Source organism: Dendronephthya gigantea, unplaced genomic scaffold (genome assembly GCF_004324835.1).
Source record: "Dendronephthya gigantea isolate DGI-Jeju-01 unplaced genomic scaffold, DenGig_1.0 000000F, whole genome shotgun sequence".
In the NCBI taxonomy this organism is placed as follows: domain Eukaryota; kingdom Metazoa; phylum Cnidaria; class Anthozoa; order Malacalcyonacea; family Nephtheidae; genus Dendronephthya; species Dendronephthya gigantea.
Window position 1 is genome coordinate 5,063,704 of NW_021163010.1, and position 19,445 is coordinate 5,083,148.

The following is a 19,445-nucleotide window of genomic DNA, read 5'->3' on the forward strand; positions in this document are numbered from 1 at the left end:
AACGCAAATCATATAATTAATACTGATATACGTAATAATGACCCTGCATTGTTCGATTTACGTTCTCTTTCATTGCTCGATTACGTTACGATCTCCTTCAACATTCTGTTCACGGTATATTTTCGACAACTTGCATGTTGCTGCTTCTATTTGTTGCCCTTTGGCTTATTTGCATCTTCAACTGCTTTCTTGATTTCTTTCTCCACTGCTTCTTTAGCGACCTGCTTGATTTTCTGACTGTACTCTTTCATGACTTCTTTCTTCGCTGCTTCAGATATTTTCGTTGACTTTATCTGCGCTGGTGGAAGCTCAAGTACAGCATTTGCAGCTTGTACAGCTAAATCATAATAAAAATACTGAAAACTGTACTGAAATATTTTTCTTATATACAAACATTATATCATTTATATGCATGTAAAAAATTGCAATAATCTCGTTTAATTATGGAAACTTTATTGAATTACTCTTTATATAGCTATGTAAATCTTCTCACTTGTTTTAAGGTAACCACTTACTATTAAATATAATTGAATTTCTACGCAATAAGAAAAACACTGCGATGAGGAATAATAATTTTTCTATGTAATAATGAACACAGAGTGGACATATACTAGATAGAAAAAATGAACGAAACATTAAAATGCAATTACAGGTTCGCATTTGTCTATTCCTTATTTATTAATAAAATATTTTAATTTGCGCGAGTGAATGTTGTGCAAAAATTCTAATCGAATTAGTGAACAAATTCTACGGTTTGATTCGGTCAAATTTGACATATTATAAGCAGTTACATCAGGGTGCTTATATATAAGGCGGTGCAACGAAAGACCGCGCGCTGATAGACGTGTGATGCGGAAGTAGCCTGAGGCGAGCGTGTTTTTGGTGAAAAATGCGAAAATTTGACATTTTGACAGGTCTTGTTTATCCGATGTGAAAATGCATTTACTGGATATATGACTAAAATATAACTATGGCAATGGGATTTTATATACATTGAATGTTAAAAAAGCGTAATTGAGAGAAGATATATCCCACATTGTTTGTCCTTGTCTTAACAACTTTCATGGATACCAAATTTGAAAGCTGGACTATATTTTCTGTAAAATCGTCGCCACCTTTAACAAAGGTATGTTAAAGTTTTTTATCTGATGAATTATAAATAGCATTTTCCTCAAATCGAAGACATATTCTCTTCATTGAGTTGGCCTTCGTGATTTTCCGAACTTACAACAGCCAATCAGACATTTTCCGATTTTTCCGATGATGACGTTTGTCGAGTAAATTGCATCCCGCCTCTGTTTAACAAAATTTCGATAAAAACATACTTTTTATTTGCAAAATTTAAGCATTTTTAAGTTGTTTTCAAGTCTAAAAATGATTGATAAATTTAGTAAATATATCCAAGGTGTTTTGTAGCGATGGTATTAATGTATGCATTGTATTTTTTGTAGTATACGGTACCCGTTGACCGAAGCGATAAAAATAGATGAGCGAGTCAGAGTGACACCGCTGATCAAGCAAAACTAGTACTTTTAGGCACCAATCCCCCGCATCACACGTCGATCAACAAAAGTACTGGCGTTGCACCGCCCTAAACCCGCCCTATATATAAGCGCCCTGGTTTATAACCTCCAGGCTCCAGCTAAATATAACAAAACTGAAATTTGCAAAATGGCGCTAGCCATTACGTGCAAGTTACTGACAAAAGAGAAGCAAGTTGAAAAAATATAGACCGTAAATACACAAGACGCGACGAAATTGACATTTGAAGCTTTTTCAAGATATATGCACCTTTCCGACTTTTCATTATTCAAATTGAGGAAGCATTCTGCTAACATTTACACTGCCTGATTGCCATAATAGTATAGTAGCAGCAGCACGCAGTAGTAGATAATAATTTAATAAATAGATGTGTAAGTTAATATAGATAAACAAATAAATAAATAATATATATGGGTTACCCCGCACATGCAACGCACAGGATCTTTTACCTTTCGCAGTTGCGTCCTTCTTAGCGGTGGGTGCTACATACTTTTCCATCCAATGCTTCAGTGTTGCGATTCCATAGACAGGAATAGCTGCATGCTTATTGATTTCAGGCATGTAGCTGTTAATAACCACCGTCGTTTCTGCCTTTGCTGCTTGTTTAGCTTCTGCCTTGACTTCAGGAATAATCTCTTTTTCAAAGCCAACTTTAATTTTGGTCTGAAGTGGGTTACTAATCAACTTTTTGACTGCATTGACACCACTTTTTTTAGCAATACTATTGACTGCTGAGTTGAGATGGCGTTTTAACTATATTAAACCATATAAAGCAGTTTATATAATAACTACTACCAGACACGCAATCTGATTGGTTAATACAGCTGTGCAGAATGGGCAATCCTGCGCGAGGAATTTTACCTTCGCGTGGGCTTTAAAAAAAAGGGTTCGAGGTTCATTGCAATTGATTTATGAACTTCATTGCAATGCCAATGAATTTATGAGTTATAAATGCTCTTATAGTTACCGAACACGACGTTAAACGAAGATTTTGTTTCAATATAAATCAGATTTACAATTCTCTTTTTGACCGCTATTATGTCATGCAAGGACGTTGGGCGGGCAGAACCGTGAATATAGGAATATTGAAACTGCATTAATAACCTTCAAAGCAATGACTAAGTACAATAAATCACTACAAACATAAATAGTACGCACCACCCGAAAAGTTAACCCGTGTTACTTGTTTGAATTTTCGCCTCATATCACCTTTGCACTACCCTCGCCCGGTAGTGCAATTTTATAACAACGCTTTTGATTTCACAGCGAGCATTTTAAAGCTGATCTTATAAATCTAAGGAAATCTTTACGACAAAGAATATAATTTTAATTTGTATTTCATCGTACCTAACATTAAAAAGGAGTTGAAGTGGTCTGCATACCTCAATCTTGATGATATTCTTATATTCAGGCATTTGCTTATCCAGCACTGAGTTGATCGAATCCTTGTCCGCATCAAGGGGGAAATCTAATTTCTTCAACTTTCCCCCAGCGTTTTTCACCTCAAACACAGCCAACAGATCCTCACATGCATTCGCCACGCGCCATTTGAATTCCTCGATATTCCTATTCCAGCTCTTGTGAGCTGTACTCTTGACAGCAATGTCTTTAGCAGCGTTGAGTTCCTCAGTTAAAAAAGAGTGTATGGCAACATCAATACAAGGCGCTTTGAGCCAATCAGATAGGAGCAAATCAAGGGCAGTGGTGGCGCTAGAGACGGGGCAGGGGAAACACCCCCATAGGGGAAATTTCTCACAGACACAATCCTTTAAAACAGCCAGCTACACAGCCTACAGTGAGTACAGTCGTGCGGAAATTGTGTTTGTTACATTCATACCATACTCATATTTGTGACCAATACTCCAAAGGTTTTACCGGCGTCTTGTGTTTTGTTTTTGTACTGGAATGTACCCAGGTCTATGCCTTTCTTTTGGTAGTCTTCCAGCTTGTTTTTCCAACGTTTATTGACTTCATCTACAACCTCAAGCACTTTTGATACCGCTTGTTGATCATCTGTAAATGATATAAATTTATAACAGATTTATAAATTGTACAACATGTTTGAAACTGACTAATTGGACTAAATATAAAAATAATTGATTGACAAAGAGGAAAAATTTGGAGTTCTTTCAAGGGTTTTTCGATAATTCTTGCTACGAAAATTCAGTGGCGTAGCCAGCATCGATAATTGGGGGGGGGGCAATAGACTGTAAAGACAATTGATTTGAAAAGAAATTAATCCTGCGTTTCACGAATATATGCCCCCCCCCCCAAATTCAACAATGCATGTATATATGCATGGGGATCTTCCTTTGATATCTATTTGATATTTTGGACCAAAGTACGCAATATGCATGTGCAAATGAACGTTAACACTGCCATAAACTATTAAGAATATAAAATCTTAGAAAACCTTTTCGTGCAGACTATGGGAGAATACATACTATCAGTCTCTTTAGTATTTCCACTGCCACTGTCCTTTTGTGACTTATCAATTGCCTCCTTGATTCCTAGAACTACCAGGCCACTGGTTATGCCTGCGATGACGGCTATATATAAAACGGAATTTTCAACATATGTAAAACAGTCAAAATCGGTACTGCCACAGCAGAATCATGGTCATTTTTTATCAGGCTATTACTTTATTTTACTTTATTGATGAATGGAATTCCTTCACTCAGACTATAGACTTTATCTGGACATGCATGTTTTTAAATATTTCAAGGCTAAATTTATTGTACAGTTGCAACTTGTCCGTCTGTTGATCTCAAATGCCTCAAATGTCTACGATAAATGAAAGAAAGGGTCTATGAAGGAATGTTAAAGGAATCAAGCAAAGAAGAAAATAAATAAATAATTAGGCAAGCAAGCAAGGACACAAACAAAGAAAGAATGGAAAAGAATTGCAACCAAGAAATACTGTTAAAGAAAAAATAAAGACAAACAAACAAACCGAAGAAACAAACAAACACATCACAAATAAACTAACAACACATACCTGGAAGGACTTTATCTCTCAGCATAGATTTCCAAAAACCTTCCTGAGCGTCCTCGACCGCATTTTCTACACTTTCTTCCACCGTTTGCTCCGCCTGTTGTTCTACTTCTTGTTCTACAATACTTTCCACTTCTTCTTCAACTAAAGACTAAAAAATATGGTACAATTGTGCACTCCTCGTCCCAAGAGAAAGCATACATCATAAGCAAACAAGTTGTTAACATTAAACTATAAAATTAAATTGTGTCTCTATTGAAAACGTGTGCATGATTCACGCACTGGTATTGAGAATTGTGTTTAATATGCACCGAAGGGCTTATAGCCTCATTAGCGAACGAAAATATCGAGTATGAAACTGTGATGCTTCACTTATAAGACGAGCTGTGATCTATCGTATGAGACCAGTTGCGTGGGCATGCAGCCCGACAATTTTGTCCCGCTATGCTAAATTTCTCCCGCTATTATGTCCCGCTATGCCAAATACTGAATTTATGAAAAGGAGCTTTTCATACGATGGCGCATCTCTTTGGAATAACATATCTATAGGGATGCAAAAATGGCAATTATATATTATTACATATTTGCAAATAGTTGTAAGTTGTAAACTTGTATGATTGTTAAATTATCTTAGTGCACATGCACCCCCCATGGAAATCAGCTTTTGTTTTTGGAATAAAGTTTTATGTATGCATGTCTGTGTGTGTTTGTATGTATGTGTATTCGACCATGGTAGAGTATATCGGAAAATGGTATATTCGCCCATGGACGCTCAAAGAAATGTTACAGAAAAGCAGCGGAGAAAATTGCGGATATTCTTTAGACGTTAGTCTATTGGTGCGCGTCTATATATACATAGAAATAGTAATTAGTTTATATAAAAAACGTGCGCGAGAAAATATTGACCAGCTTTAAGGCGGATTTCCGCTTACAGCGAAATCGTTCGCTAGCGAAATATTTACATATTTTCTTTTGAATTTTAACAGCATAAATAAATTAGGGCGACTTGACTGTTCTCAATTTCAAAAGAAAATATGCAAATATTTCGCCAGCGAATGATTTCGCTGTAAGTGGAAATCCGCCTTTATTAAGTTGACTTCGCCACAATTTTTTACTGTTGGTTGACTTAAATACGACCTTTTAAGAAATTCTATAAAATAACGGCTGAGAAAATTGCGATACTTTAAGTATTAGTAATTATAATTTATAAGAAACGGCGTGCAAATATAGTCCATTTTAGGACGGAATTTTATATATTTCTACGGCTAAACTACTTTCATGTTACACACCGGTTAAACGAGGAGTTGTAAGCAATATTTGAATTTCAAACGTTTGAATGATGGAAATGAGTCATATGGTGTTTTTGAGTATCGTGTTGATTATCGTCACATTATCGTGTTGATTATCGTTTTGATTATCGTGTTGAATGTCGTGTTGAATGTGGTGCGTTCTTCACATTGGTTAGTTGTGCTACTTGTGTGCTATGATCTATTTGTTTGCGTGCGTTGTTATGAATGAGTATTACCCCCTTGGTTATAGGCGGACGTTGAATCGAGAAATTTACCAATCAAGCCTACATTTGTATAGATACATGAGAGCATGTAACACTCACGCCGGAAAATTCCATTTAAATAAACCTGGACCGTGGTACAATATGTTTGAAATGGACTGTTAACTTAAGACATTTTACCTCCACGCTTTCTTCGACTGTTTGCTCTGCGACTTCCTCTACGAGCTGTTCCACCTCACTCTCTACTGCTGATTCGACAGCATTTTCAACTGCTGAAAAAACGATTTGTTCAACAATCTCCTCCACTATTGTCTCAACTGCGGCGGATGCCATGTTTTAAACAAACCAGTCCTTTCGAAACTGTGAAATGAGACAACAAACTATGAATGAGCTTCGCTACAGAATAAATATAGGAAGCAGCATAGATATGGGTAGGAAGTTGCTACCCACCAGGTTGTTGCTATTCCCGCGCGAGCATCACGCAACCACGACTTCCTTGCCCATGTGCCACATCAAAGCGCCTGGGACGAGACTGCCATTATAAATATTCATCCACTTGACTCTCTCGGCACCTTCTGTTTGTCCAAATCGCTGTAAAGTGTGATAAAAATGTTTTCCTTCACTGATTACTCATTCCCATTCACCAAAGTAAAGTTAACGAGAATACTTGTACTCATACATATATTATAATATCGGAGTAACAGTCATTATATTTACAACGATATTTGATGTTAGTTATTGTTTAATAGGGAAAATACAAGCCCAATTCAGGAATTGTATTCAGGAATATTCTCATCGACAGACAGGTTAATGTTGTGTTTTATACAGTTGCCCAAAACGTGAAAGTACTAAATATCTTTGAGAATTGACATGTGGCGTTTCATTGAACACAAGCAGCAACCCTAAAGCCATGAAAGAAGTCAACTGGTCTTACAGGACTTACCCGACAGATTTTCACCAGTTTTGAATGCATTTAATATCTGCAGAGGATGTGGCCTTAGGAGAAAATAAACTACGTGAGGGTGAAAAACATCTTAACGACGATTGGAAACCATAGCAGTTAATTTGACAGAAATTTTTGTTTCTCCAAGTATAAAATATTCTGGGTGCTTATTTATGCGAAGATGCAGCTAGTTATAGAGTGATCACCTCTGTATCATCGCATCTTTTATGGATTTATTACCGGCTAAATATGAAAGTGGCATATTCTTGTAGCCGACTGCAAAGTTTTTCAAGCTGTCATGTTTTATTCTTATTAAAATACAGCTAGTAGCGAAAAATGCTTCGTTGTTATTTTCCGAAAACGGAAGAAACCTCCGAAGACAGGAAATACCGCCCATTCAATTAATGCAGATCCATGCCGGGTGGTCGCATATAATTCACAGGAAATGCTCATACCTAAACGAATATATTTTATATACGTCATAGCATTTAAAAATTCCTAGTAATCACTGTAAAGTACACGGTAGGAAATATCTCAGATGCATAGCTATAAAGGATATAGAGTTAAACATTCGGTTAAAATAAAGTGAAGAAACGCGCTACAGACAAATATGTCGTTATTGGACGCGCTTTTTCTTGGAGGTGAGTATACCCTATTTTTATTTTCATGCAGTAAAGCAGTATTTAATATTTTGCTATTTGTATAGTATTTTTCAGTAAATTGTTATTACATTGCATGACCCGTATTATTATAGGTAAATTTATCGGCAAGAATCAGCACGACAGAATTTCAACTACACATTCTGCGTCGAGTTCAAAGTTTTATTTTATACACATACGTTTTCTACATACGTTCTTCGTATATATTCTGAATCGTCGTGGTCATATAAAGTCGCCGAGTCGTATAGCTATGTAAAGTCGTAAATGTCACATTATACGTAAAACAACGACAACAACAAATTTCGACATGCGCCATAGCCACGAATATAATACATGCATTATATGAAAGGAAAATAATCCCTGAAATTATGAACGACAAAAATGAAAAGTTAATGATTTTGAACAACAAGCAAATAGCGCTATTTATTCAGTGGTTGCATTTAATATTCTGCAGTAGACCAATGAAGACAGGAGGGAACCTACCACAGCATTTGAACTCGCATCTTGGGGTATTACTATATAAAATATATTCATATGGATATAAAATTACACTACCTACACAGTCGTTGCAGTCGATGCGCAGTTTGATTGTCTTGCAAGAAAAACGCAAGGAACATTTTTTGTTAGATCATCATATAAGCTTCTTTCAAACTCGACGTCTATTTTGACATAGGATTATTGTAATTCATTTCAATTATAAAGGTAGCTGTAAAATAAATATATCATAAATAGTCTTTGTCCAAGTGTCGAAGTCAAGGATCAAGTCGAGGGTGGAAATATTGTTTCCACTTCAAACTTCACGTTTTTTCCAACTTTCTAGTATGTAGGTCGATACATACAGACATGCCATGCATTTTAAATAAAAAATTTCTGCCCACCTTCACTTCAAATACGCAGTTTTCCTGGCGTGTATGGACTTAGCAGCGCTTAATTTAAGCATTTACATAGCATGCAGCAGGCCAATGAATTGACCAACCTTCTAGTCTTTCATAGAGTTCTATAAATAGTTCCAGTTCAATTTATTGCAGTATGAATACTCGGACATAGCATTAAAAGACGCCACGAACGCGTTAGAAAAGTATCCATCGCTGAAGCCAAACGTGAAACATTTTGGTAAGCAGAAGCCGAAATAATTAAGACATTGTTTGCTAAGAATGTATAATAAAATATCTATTCCCATCCTAGGGAGTCTTCTCGTATTTCTTATTTTCCCTTGTAGCCGGTCCTCATGGTCAGAACAGGGAGCTAGTTTGTCTTGAAGGAACAATACCTGTTAACTATCGAGGTACTTAAACAAAAAAACTACGATCATATATATAGTATTACGCTTTAAATCCAAATTAGACTAGTAAAGACCTATCTTTCATTCCAAAGGTTCCACCCATAATATTCCAATATGTTTTATGGCTTCAAGAGAAACATCCAAATGCGCCTCCTTTTGCATATGTTGTGCCCACAGCGGAGATGGAAATAAAACCAGGACGCCATGTTGACGCTCAAGGCAGAGTTTACCTACCATTTTTAACGGAATGGTGGGAGCATGTATGTGTGTACAAATAATTAATAATTACCATAATTATTGCCGCTACCAGATTCGTTATGCAACATCACTATCCAATCCTAAATAATTTCCTAGTAAAATTGATGCAAACGAGTAAAATCGGTGATATTTATTTCTAAAATAAGGTGAGTTAACTAACCAAAATCATAATCAAAATCGTATTCACACTATTATTGCTTTCTTACAATGATGATGATCACTATTAGTGTCTATGATCATAACCATCATCAGTTCTTCTTGTCATCATTACAATCATATCATCAGCAACAACAATATCATCCGCCATTATCAGTGAGCACATTTTTTAAATTTTTAGACTAAATCAGATCTCAATGGCTTCATCCACGTCTTGTGTCTAATCTTTTCTAAACAACCCCCTGTGTTTGGTCGCAGACCAAAAACCCTTCCACAAAAAACTCCTCCACTAGAAACTCTTCCACGAAAAACTCTTCCACCAAATCTTCCACCAAAAACTCTTCCACCAAGCAATCTTCCACCAAAAACTCTTCCACCAAAAACTCTTCCACCAAAAACCCTTCCTAAACCAAGTCCTCCACCAAGCAATCCTCCTTCCACTGAATGTGACCAACTACTCCAGGATCTAGTCAACCTGGTGCTGTTCCAGAGCCCAGACTTGAAACGCCCCAAGGTTTGATTGTCTATTTAACACGAAAATATTTTTAAATATTTTAATCCATGACTATAAAATAAATACTGACTGCATGTGAAACTTTTCACGAGTGCAATTTGAAAACGGCGATTTTTTGTGTGAAATGGCGATTTTTTGTGTGTGTTTAAATTCTAATTTTGCTTCCTCGGAGTAATGTCGAGCAAAAGTGCGTATAATTTTGAGCGACTGTAGCGGCAGTGAAAAGTTATTTTTGGTGAAATTTTAGGTCGAAGGTTGACAGGCAAAATAAAAAAATGGCTTGACTGAATGCGAAGCTTGATGCATGCGACTAAAACGTATTTACTGTTCATATTTAGGGCTGTTTTCCACTGTCGCGTTTTTTGTAGCTACATACGTATACGCACGTAAAAATTCAAAATAATTAATTTCTAATTTTCCTTATTTCTGCATGTCCTAGAGAGTTCGGGGATTGCAGCACTCCAGGTGAAATGTGGTTATCGAGACATGTGTGAACGTTTTCTTGAGTCGCCATTCATATGATAATATATATACTGAGCGAAATAGGCTTCTGACAATAAAAGAGTATTTTTTATTAGTTGTTTTTGGTCATTTCAGTACATGTCACATATTCGGTGTACATCAGTGTTAATCACTAAATGCTGCATGTATCAGTGTCGAAAAGCCCAATTTAGAGACTTTATACTAACATTTTCATTGCAATTTTAGATGAATACTTTGACAAAACTCCAGATTTTAATAAATGTTTCTGTGAGAATTGTCACAGAGATCGTGGTGATGAAGAATGCTGTTTTCGTGGGAAGCCCGCCAAGAGATACGCTTTACCTATTGGCTGGAGTAGATTTTCCATTAAGTAAGAATGATTTTCTCGAGAACGCTTATTTCATGACGTGTATTTCATTCATCTCTTTGATGAACAAAATCGTGCTAAATTGCATTCTGGAGTGCAATGGTAGTATGATTTTTGGCTGAAATGCAAAACGTGGAATTTTTGGAAGCTTGTCGCACCAGTGGCGGATTAAGGTATAGGCTGAGGCTTATTTTTAAATTCAAAATACTTCAATAGCAACGCTATTGGTCTTAAATTTCTGAAGAATATTTTTAAATAGAAATCCTTCAATCCGATTGCAAGTTTTGGTAAGCCAGAGCAGGCAGAGCTGTGGTAATTTATTCAGCCTTACCCTGGATCCGCCACCGTGTCGTACCCCTTCATGCACGTAAATGCTACAATTATTTCTGTCGACAGACACGTTGATGTTGTGTTATATAGAGTTGCCCAAAACGCGAAAGTACTTAATATCTTTGGGAATTGGTTTTATGGAACACAAGCAGCAACCCTCAAGCCAATATTGGACAGCGGTCAATTGCTAATGCCAGGTATACTGCAACGGACACTTACAGGACTTACACGACAGATTTTGTGTGAACTACTTTTGAATGCATTTTATATCTGCATACAGGGGATGTGGCCTTGGGAGGAAATGAATTGCGCGAGGGAGAAGGACAATATAACGACCATTGGAAACCAAAGACGTTTGACACGAAGCAAATTTTTGTTTCTCCAAGTATCAAATATTCCGGGTGCCCTGTTTATGCCAAGATTCAAAGGTCAGCATACTACCCTGCAACATATTTAGACGCGGCTAGTCATAGGGTGATCACCTCTGTATCATCGTTATAGTACTTTCGCAAGGTTTCGTTTAGATCAATACTATTTGGTAAAAAGAACCAAAAAAATTTTTTTAACCAAGATTTAGTTATTTCAACCAATGAAAAATTTGGTGCAATCATCTAAGGCAACCAATTTTATTAAGTTGGTACTGTTTTTACAGTGCAATCTCTAAAGTATCGAATTATGATTATATAGGATTGCACTAAGGTATCTTTAGTGTTAAGTTAGCTAGTAGGACTGTTTAGGTTAGGAGTAGTTAGTGTATTTTTTTGACTGTATTATGAGTGTCTAGTGTTGTGTTTTTGGATGTATAACCGTACAGTATGTGAATATACGCAATTTATACCCGATCTTGAGTAGAATTGCGTACATTCACTCTCTGTTTTATATAATTTCTTCATTGAATTTCAGTTAAAACCATATCTTCCTTACGAATATACTCACGAAGGAATGTTGGAAAGAATAAGTGCACAAGTAGAACATCTCGTAAGATATTGTTGCATGCTATTTCCTGCTAGTTTATTTAAAGTGGATGACCGCGTATGTAAACGAACGGTTTGTTAACATTTTGAACTTTATTATTTTTTAAAATACGATGAGTGTTTGAATATCCAACACTAGAAAGAGCAGCTACGAAGGGGTGCTAGGTAAAGACGCAATAAAATCCCAATGTTAATTGCTGAAATACATTTTCACGCATGCAGGAATTCTGTAGAGACAGCCAATGGCCACCATTACACAATATGAAAAAAATCGAAGGAAAACTTGGCCAGTCCTGCAAAAATGCATGCTGGGAGAAAGGTTAGAGATTGTTAGAAGAAATTAAATGCATCATTTAAATATATTCGCATATACACGTGGCTATATACATGCCTAAAAAAGGATCAGGTTGATACAGTATTGATATGAACAGGATGAAACAATGCTGTGCTGTCCACATTGTTCAGAGTTGCTATCAACATAAAATAATATTGTTAATGTTGTTGACAAGTGTGAACAATAAACATTTCTCCGTGCTGATAAACTGCAGGCTCAGAGTTTCTAGGCGTGTAGTAAGCTGAAATAATGTTCAATTATATGCAACCATTTTCTACGTAACCATACTGGACTATAACCGTGTTACAGGAATGCTATGTGAACCATCATACTGGGACATTTTAAATCAACTCATTTCGTTTAGAAGGTGAGCACCTGGCAAATTTGATTTATAAGCTGACAATTAGCTAAATTCCAATTGATATGTCTTACCGTCATTAACATCTAAGCGTATACACGTGAAATAAAATATGTTTTAATTAGATTCAAAGTTGTAACGTTTAGGCGGTAAAGACAACTTGTTTCAAGCGCAAACGTTACAACTTTGAATCTAATTAAAACATGTTTTATGATCACGTGTACACGCTTAGATGTTAACGACGGTATATCCAACAGTGAAAAGGAAATATCGATTCACGAACCTATTTAGGCTGTCATACCGTTCACCGTTTGTATTAATGTAATTTCTAATTCATTTTCTAGAGCAAACATAACGTGTGAACTTGTGGAACATGGTAATTTACTTGTTGCACCGTCGTACGATAAGACAAAGACCTGTCACCTCCAACAACAGCCATTGTTACACAGTTGTGTATCCTCCTCTGCCTCACACGTGAGACTTTGTCCATGTCGTGACTACATCAAAGATCAAGTTGCGTTATGCAACAAATGTTGGTGAATGAAGATTCTGTCAATCTTAAATTAGAACAACTAGTACATTTGAATGATGAATGATCTGAGAACATCATTATTTATTATCAACAAATAGCATGTTTACATGTAAAGACACCGCCAAGCCATACGTAAATCCCTACATATGCATATACAGATCTTCAGATCTGTCAATCCTTCAGATCTCTACCGGAAAAAAGTTTGGAGCCGGTCAGGAAGATAATTTCTTCAAAATAGCAAATCATTTTATTCCCCAGTAAAAGTGATCATCAACAACAATGTATCGGCGACTGTCGTTGATTAATGGGAAACAGGCTTTAGAGACAAGGTCCTACGGGCATCGCGACCACTAGCAAAGAAGACGTTCTCAGCAGCGGCGTGGCGGAAGGGGGTTGCAGCACCTCCAATTTTTGCAAGGTGGAAGTTGGTCGGTAATGGCACCATGAAGGCCTCGGTATCTCGTCTGTTTCTGATTTACATTTACAGTAATGAAAAAGATTCTATGCACAATTAAAAAACTGACCAAATGGTTATCTGCTTTCTCTGGATGTGCTTCAAGTGCTACGAGTCGGCAAAACCTCTGTGTTACACCCCCAGAGTTACGATAGTCACGCTCTGCCTCCAGGTTCTCAGCCTTGCCTTGTATGAAATTTGGATGGATGCTGATTGCTTTTGCCACTCCAAGGTCAACTTCACTATGCACACGCTTCGATTCAGTTGAACCGAAGTCATGGTATACTTTGCCTTACTCATACTTTTTAACAGGATTTTTTCCAAAGTTTTAGAGGTGGAAGTATTGTATCAATGGTATAAACACATATAGTATTAGTATAATGCAGTTTTCACGCCAAGCGCCAAAATGAATATAACTTATATTACACAGATATTGCTAAGATTTCATTACACTGTTAAATTGAACTTCATGACATCGCAATGTTTTGAAGTCTCAGTTTAGGGTTGAGGATGGAATTACTTCCGGATGGAAATACTTCCGTAGAGCGGAGGATGGAATTAATTGCGGATGGAATTACTTCCGTAGTACACTGTAAACGTAGGAATGCTTTTTAAAAGGTTTGATTGGGCCAAAATCCATACTTCTTCGTTTGAAAAAAATGGCAAAGGGTTCAATTTCAGCCCACTCGCAAAACTTGTTTAAAGATTCAGACAATGATTGTTTTGGGGAGATATTTTGCATGCAAATTACTGCGCGAAATGCACATTGGGTTATAGTTGTAATTGGTCATAAAAAGGCCCACACGTCACAGAACTACGTTTATGTCAAAAGTAAAAGCACCAAAAACCACATTTCTAAAACAATAATGAAAGTAAAGTTAACGAGAATACTTGTTCTCATACTAATATTACATATTGGAGTAACAGTCATCATATTTACAACGATATTTGATGTTATGGAAAATATAAGCCCAATTCAGGAAATGCACAATCCCATTTTGGTGGTGCGGAGTACTCAAGAACTACAAGAAGGCAAAAAAGGTCAGTAATTAAGCATTGGATGGTTAATCGTGTTTTTCTTTCGGTCATTTCTATTTGCACTTTTCCTGGCTATAGAAATTGGCTTTAATTTTTTCGAACATGTCCGATTATTTCACAATCGACAATGCTAACATCTGCCAACAGTAAACGTATTATTCACATCACCTTGAATAATAAACGAATACGGGGATACGAAGGAGTTCTCCCTAATTGGCTAAATGTAAAAAATTGGCTTTAATACATTTAACATTTTTATTAAATAAATTAATTGAGCTTATAACCACTATATTTGGTGAATGTGATAATATTTTTCAATACTTTGATAAGAAGTTAGAACAGATCCCTACCTGCATATCAAAATTGATACGTCCAGGATTCCGGAATCGTGCAAGATATTTTCAGACCCGATGATGAAAAATTGAATGGGCGTTTGAAATACCTGCTGCAAGGGAAATTTATGTGCATGTAATCTACCTGTTCCAATATTTGACAAGCCAGTGTTTGAATGTTTTTTTGTAAGTGCACATACGTGACGGCGGGAACTTTTCGCTTTATCTTCGAAATAGGCTTACAGCGTGCTGTGCTGTGTACGTGGATGATGAAATCGTTCATGTATGTCGTACATACATGCATGCAGACTGGATTACAAGCGGCAGTAATGATCTCTTTCAAAATTAAAAAAACCGGGATTACTAAGGTAATCGTTGTAAGATGGAAGAATGGTCACGCGGGGCAAACGTGGCGCTCACAAGTGTTATTTTTAGCGCAAAGCAACATTAATTTTCATATGCTTTTGTTAACGAGCTCTCAGCTGCAACCATCTGGAGGTTAAACTGATTTTTCACTTGCGGAAAAAATGCTATACTGGGAAACAGTCTTGAATGTTTTCGCTGTATATTCACTTCAAGTTTGCTTTTGTCCACCAATATCAGTTTTCGGTAAATTTCCGCGCGAAACTGACAATATATTGATGCACGTACGTACAGCGTTGACCGACAGTACGTTTTTGATAAACAAACAATAACACACTTCAAACTAATATTATGCAACTTATTATGCAATCTATCAAAAATAAACAGTCGCTATCTTACTTAGACTGAACGGAATACAACACTTTTAGGTTCAAGAAATTTTTTATCAAGTTAACTTTATTACTTTTTGAGTTATCGTGCACGAAAGAAAGGGAAATGAGCATTTTAGAACATTGAAACAATAAAATAAGCCAATGGACTCTTTTGCCAGCTCAGGGAAAAACCCTAATAATTTAGCAAAACTTTTCGCTTAATTCTCGCGTTCTTTATATACATTTTTTGAGAAAATCGATTACGAAAACAGGATAAATAATGATTTTCAATGTTTACCACCTTAATATAGAACTTTAATTAACTAAAAAAGTGTGACCAATGTGCACATAAAAAAGTGTGACCAATGTACGTAAAATTTAAACAAAATTAATATATAGAACCCGAGTCATGCTTCTTCTTCGATTTTTTTTCCGCAGAAGATCAGCATGTCCGAAGATTTTGTCACGTTCCTAAGCCAACTACCAGATATCCATTCTGTGGTTCCAAATTTTTGGTAATTATAACCAATATTATTTATTTAAAAGAATTCACAGTCTCTGATTGGCTAATGTGTGACGTCATAACGACTTTTTTCTTGCACGTTATACGTCATTATATATGATAAACAGGATAAACAGTCGTATCCCACGTTATGACGTCACACCAATGGCGAAGACATCAACGCCCCAAAGGAGCGATGAAAAGGAGATGTGAAATCGACGCAAATCCAAGCGAACAATTCAAAATTGTAATACTCTTTCTTTTAAATAAATGATAAAACAATCATCGAGTTCAGTTTTCGCATGATATGAAGAATTATCGAATAATTGTTAATTTCTAGTTTTATATATTTAAATTGCATGTGGCCACTATAATCACGCCCGACCCTACCGTAGATCATGAACCGATCTAGATATTTGACCCATCTCTGACAATTTTTGCATTAACGATCGAGTCCAGAGCAAGGTCTAAATAGATAACCTGGCAAGTCATGGTAGATTAACTGACCCCGGACATTCCTATAACAAATGTGCATGAACTGCACGGTCATTGTAGATCCCGAGACACAGCTGGTCCGTTGGCCATCATAATCGTAAATGAACTGAATTCATATATACACTGTAGGTCTGGGACTCGGTTTGTCACGCCATGCATGTATTGTATAGATATCTGAACAGCCCAAGATTTTCGTTTTATATCTTCCTGACATAGTCAATGTGCTGTTTTGTTTGCTTGTATTGCAGTTTGTAAAATCCTTTTGGAAATCACCTTGTTTTGCGATGTATAACGTGCGTATGGAAGATGACTGCTCCGTGCTTATCTATTTGAGCGAGGTATGTAACTTTGAGGTAGCTATGTAACAACTGCATATATAATACATTTCGCAATTCACTTTTCACAAACCAGATTCCAAATCTCCGATAGTCAACTCGATCCACTGTCCAAACTTAAAAAGTTCAAACGTTCTTAAAATTTTACTTTGCACCACTGGCTTGCGTTCTCCCAAAATTATTCTTTAATTCTTATATCTTTAGGTTGAGAGATGGTGTCCACGCTTACCATGGAGAAAAAGTTCTTCACCCCAGTCTGATGATATTAACAGGACGGTCTGTTATATGTTTAAACCGTGCACGCATTCGGTTTTTCTGTGCTCTTTGAATTAGTTTTTCTGTGCTCTTTGAAGTGGCGATGCCCGACCCCAAATTAATAATGTTGCATGAGGGTGATAATTCCACTTTAAGACATATCCTTCTGGATGTTAAATCATTTGACATAAATATTGATGAGCTGGAAAATTTTATGTCATGAATAACGTATACATAACTTCAGTTGTCTTTTACAGCGGTTAAAAATTCGCCCAAATCTCGATAAACTTCTTACGAAATGGTTCAGCGATCAAAAGTACGTGTGGATGAGAAACCGTATCTCATCGATGAAAAAGGACTGGGTATCAGCTCTTCTTTCTCTTCATAAGAAGAGACCTTTATTAACAAAACGTACAAAAAAGAAAGTATGTTCTTTTAATAGGAATTATATATACGAACAATACTTGACCATGAATTCTTTCGAAATGTATTCCAATCCATGAGAAACAACTTCCTGAATTATTTGTTTATGCATATTCATGTATGTGCATGTGTACTATTCTATGCATGTGTATTCAACTCCAACAGTGGGAAATTTATTCAGACATCAAGTTGGTAACCAAACCCTCCATTAAGGAGACTCCATAAATTACCCGATCAATAATATGTCAGCAGCTGAAATAATGTCAGGATTAGCGAGGTACTTTGACCAATCACATGCAAACACAAATAAATTAGACTAGAAGAATATGGTCATTAGTTAAACGAAACAAAGAATCAAACGATATTGATTTCTTCTACTACAGATTCTCGTATTCTTTGGGGCGTTTGCAATCGAACCTACGATGTTGACAAAAGCGTTTAATGGCGGTCCTCTGGGAGAGTTGGTTCAATGGAGTGATGTAGTCGCATCTTTATATCTCCTTGGACATGATATCACTATATTAAAATCCCTAAATGAATCAAAGAGGTGATACGTTGCGCGAGTATCCATAATATATAGATAATAGCTTTTTGTTATCTATTTTATAAAGATAGGGTGTTTTAATAGTCCTGTTTTCATAAACCAGGAAAAGCATTTTTGCTGCATGTGCAATTATATATAGCTAGGTACATTAAATTAGCATTTCCATAAAATTTTTATGTTGGAAACAAAATCATTTAACATTTATATAGTCCTGTTTCCTTATAGGCTAATATTTTATTGGCCATTGCCTTTTCATCAACACTCATGTTATTACATGATTGCTTATAATTCATGTCATTGACCTTCATAAACATTTGTAGTATTTGCCATAATATTGATTGCTCATTACATTTGTAGAAAATAGCGCGTATAGAGTCTGCATAAATTCACGGCAAGAACAATATTAAACACACATATTTATAATTTTTGCGAATATACAAAGCGATAATAACTTCTATATGCACGCGGTAATAATCTTATATTACAGATATACACCTGGACCAGACAAAAATGGTTGTATCAATAGCAGTACAGTGCAGCAATTTGAGTATGACTTGATTTACACAGATATCATGGGCGCCTTATTTGTGAGGTATTTTTCTGGCCCCTACTGGTCTGAGATAAGGTAATTACTTATACACAAGTATTTAATACGAAACATTTGGATTTATACATTCCAAAATTTATCGATAAAATTATTATGAATCAGTGACGAAGACATGCATAGAGCAAGTTGAGGCCTGACAATTAAGTTGCAGTAACCTGATCGTGAGGTCCGGCGTACATTTTTTAGTCCCGTTTTTATTAATCCTGGGAACAACTCCTGCGTGTTTAAGCGCAGGCACGGAAAAACGCTAAGAGTCCACCTTAAAAATGCAGTAAAAATACCATACCAGTAAAAATACTAAAGCACCCAGTTTCAACTTTCAAGAGCGTTCAAAACGTCGAAAAACTCTCTATAATAGGCTTGAGACTCTAATAGCGATAAAAATCCCTCTATGTAATCACGTGAACTCTTATTGCAGTGCCATATATATATCTCAGTTCTGTAGTTTCATTGCAAAAAAATAGCGTTTTTAATTGGTTACTAATAACT

At 36.2% G+C, this 19,445-nt stretch overlaps 3 protein-coding genes across 5 annotated transcripts in view; 2 read left to right on the forward strand and 1 right to left on the reverse strand.

Moving 5' to 3' along the window:
* LOC114523127 (alpha-1,6-mannosylglycoprotein 6-beta-N-acetylglucosaminyltransferase A-like) overlaps positions 1–19,445 on the forward strand; it is a 76,970-nt gene that overhangs the window by 55,446 nt on the left and 2,079 nt on the right. The window lies entirely within an intron of this gene.
* LOC114523108 overlaps positions 1–19,445 on the forward strand; it is a 72,717-nt gene that overhangs the window by 48,423 nt on the left and 4,849 nt on the right. For 2 of the 3 annotated variants that reach the window (XR_003686980.1, XR_003686983.1), the window contains 7 exons: positions 10,568–10,712; positions 11,130–11,236; positions 11,320–11,467; positions 11,943–12,017; positions 12,236–12,332; positions 12,657–12,714; positions 13,050–14,123. The gene's annotated coding sequence lies outside the window, so the exon portion shown is untranslated. Of the gene's footprint in view, positions 1–10,567; positions 10,713–11,129; positions 11,237–11,319; positions 11,468–11,942; positions 12,018–12,235; positions 12,333–12,656; positions 12,715–13,049; positions 14,124–19,445 lie in introns of those variants that run through there. The other variant, XR_003686981.1, reaches the window with a different exon arrangement.
* LOC114523083 lies at positions 125–6,397 on the reverse strand. The gene is made up of 7 exons (XM_028543916.1): positions 6,228–6,397; positions 4,541–4,688; positions 3,987–4,091; positions 3,380–3,555; positions 2,925–3,167; positions 1,992–2,295; positions 125–337 (listed from the first exon to the last, which is right to left on the reverse strand). Exons 1-7 carry the CDS (start codon positions 6,378–6,380, stop codon positions 147–149), a joined length of 1,320 nt encoding a protein of 439 aa, XP_028399717.1. The 5' UTR covers positions 6,381–6,397; the 3' UTR covers positions 125–146.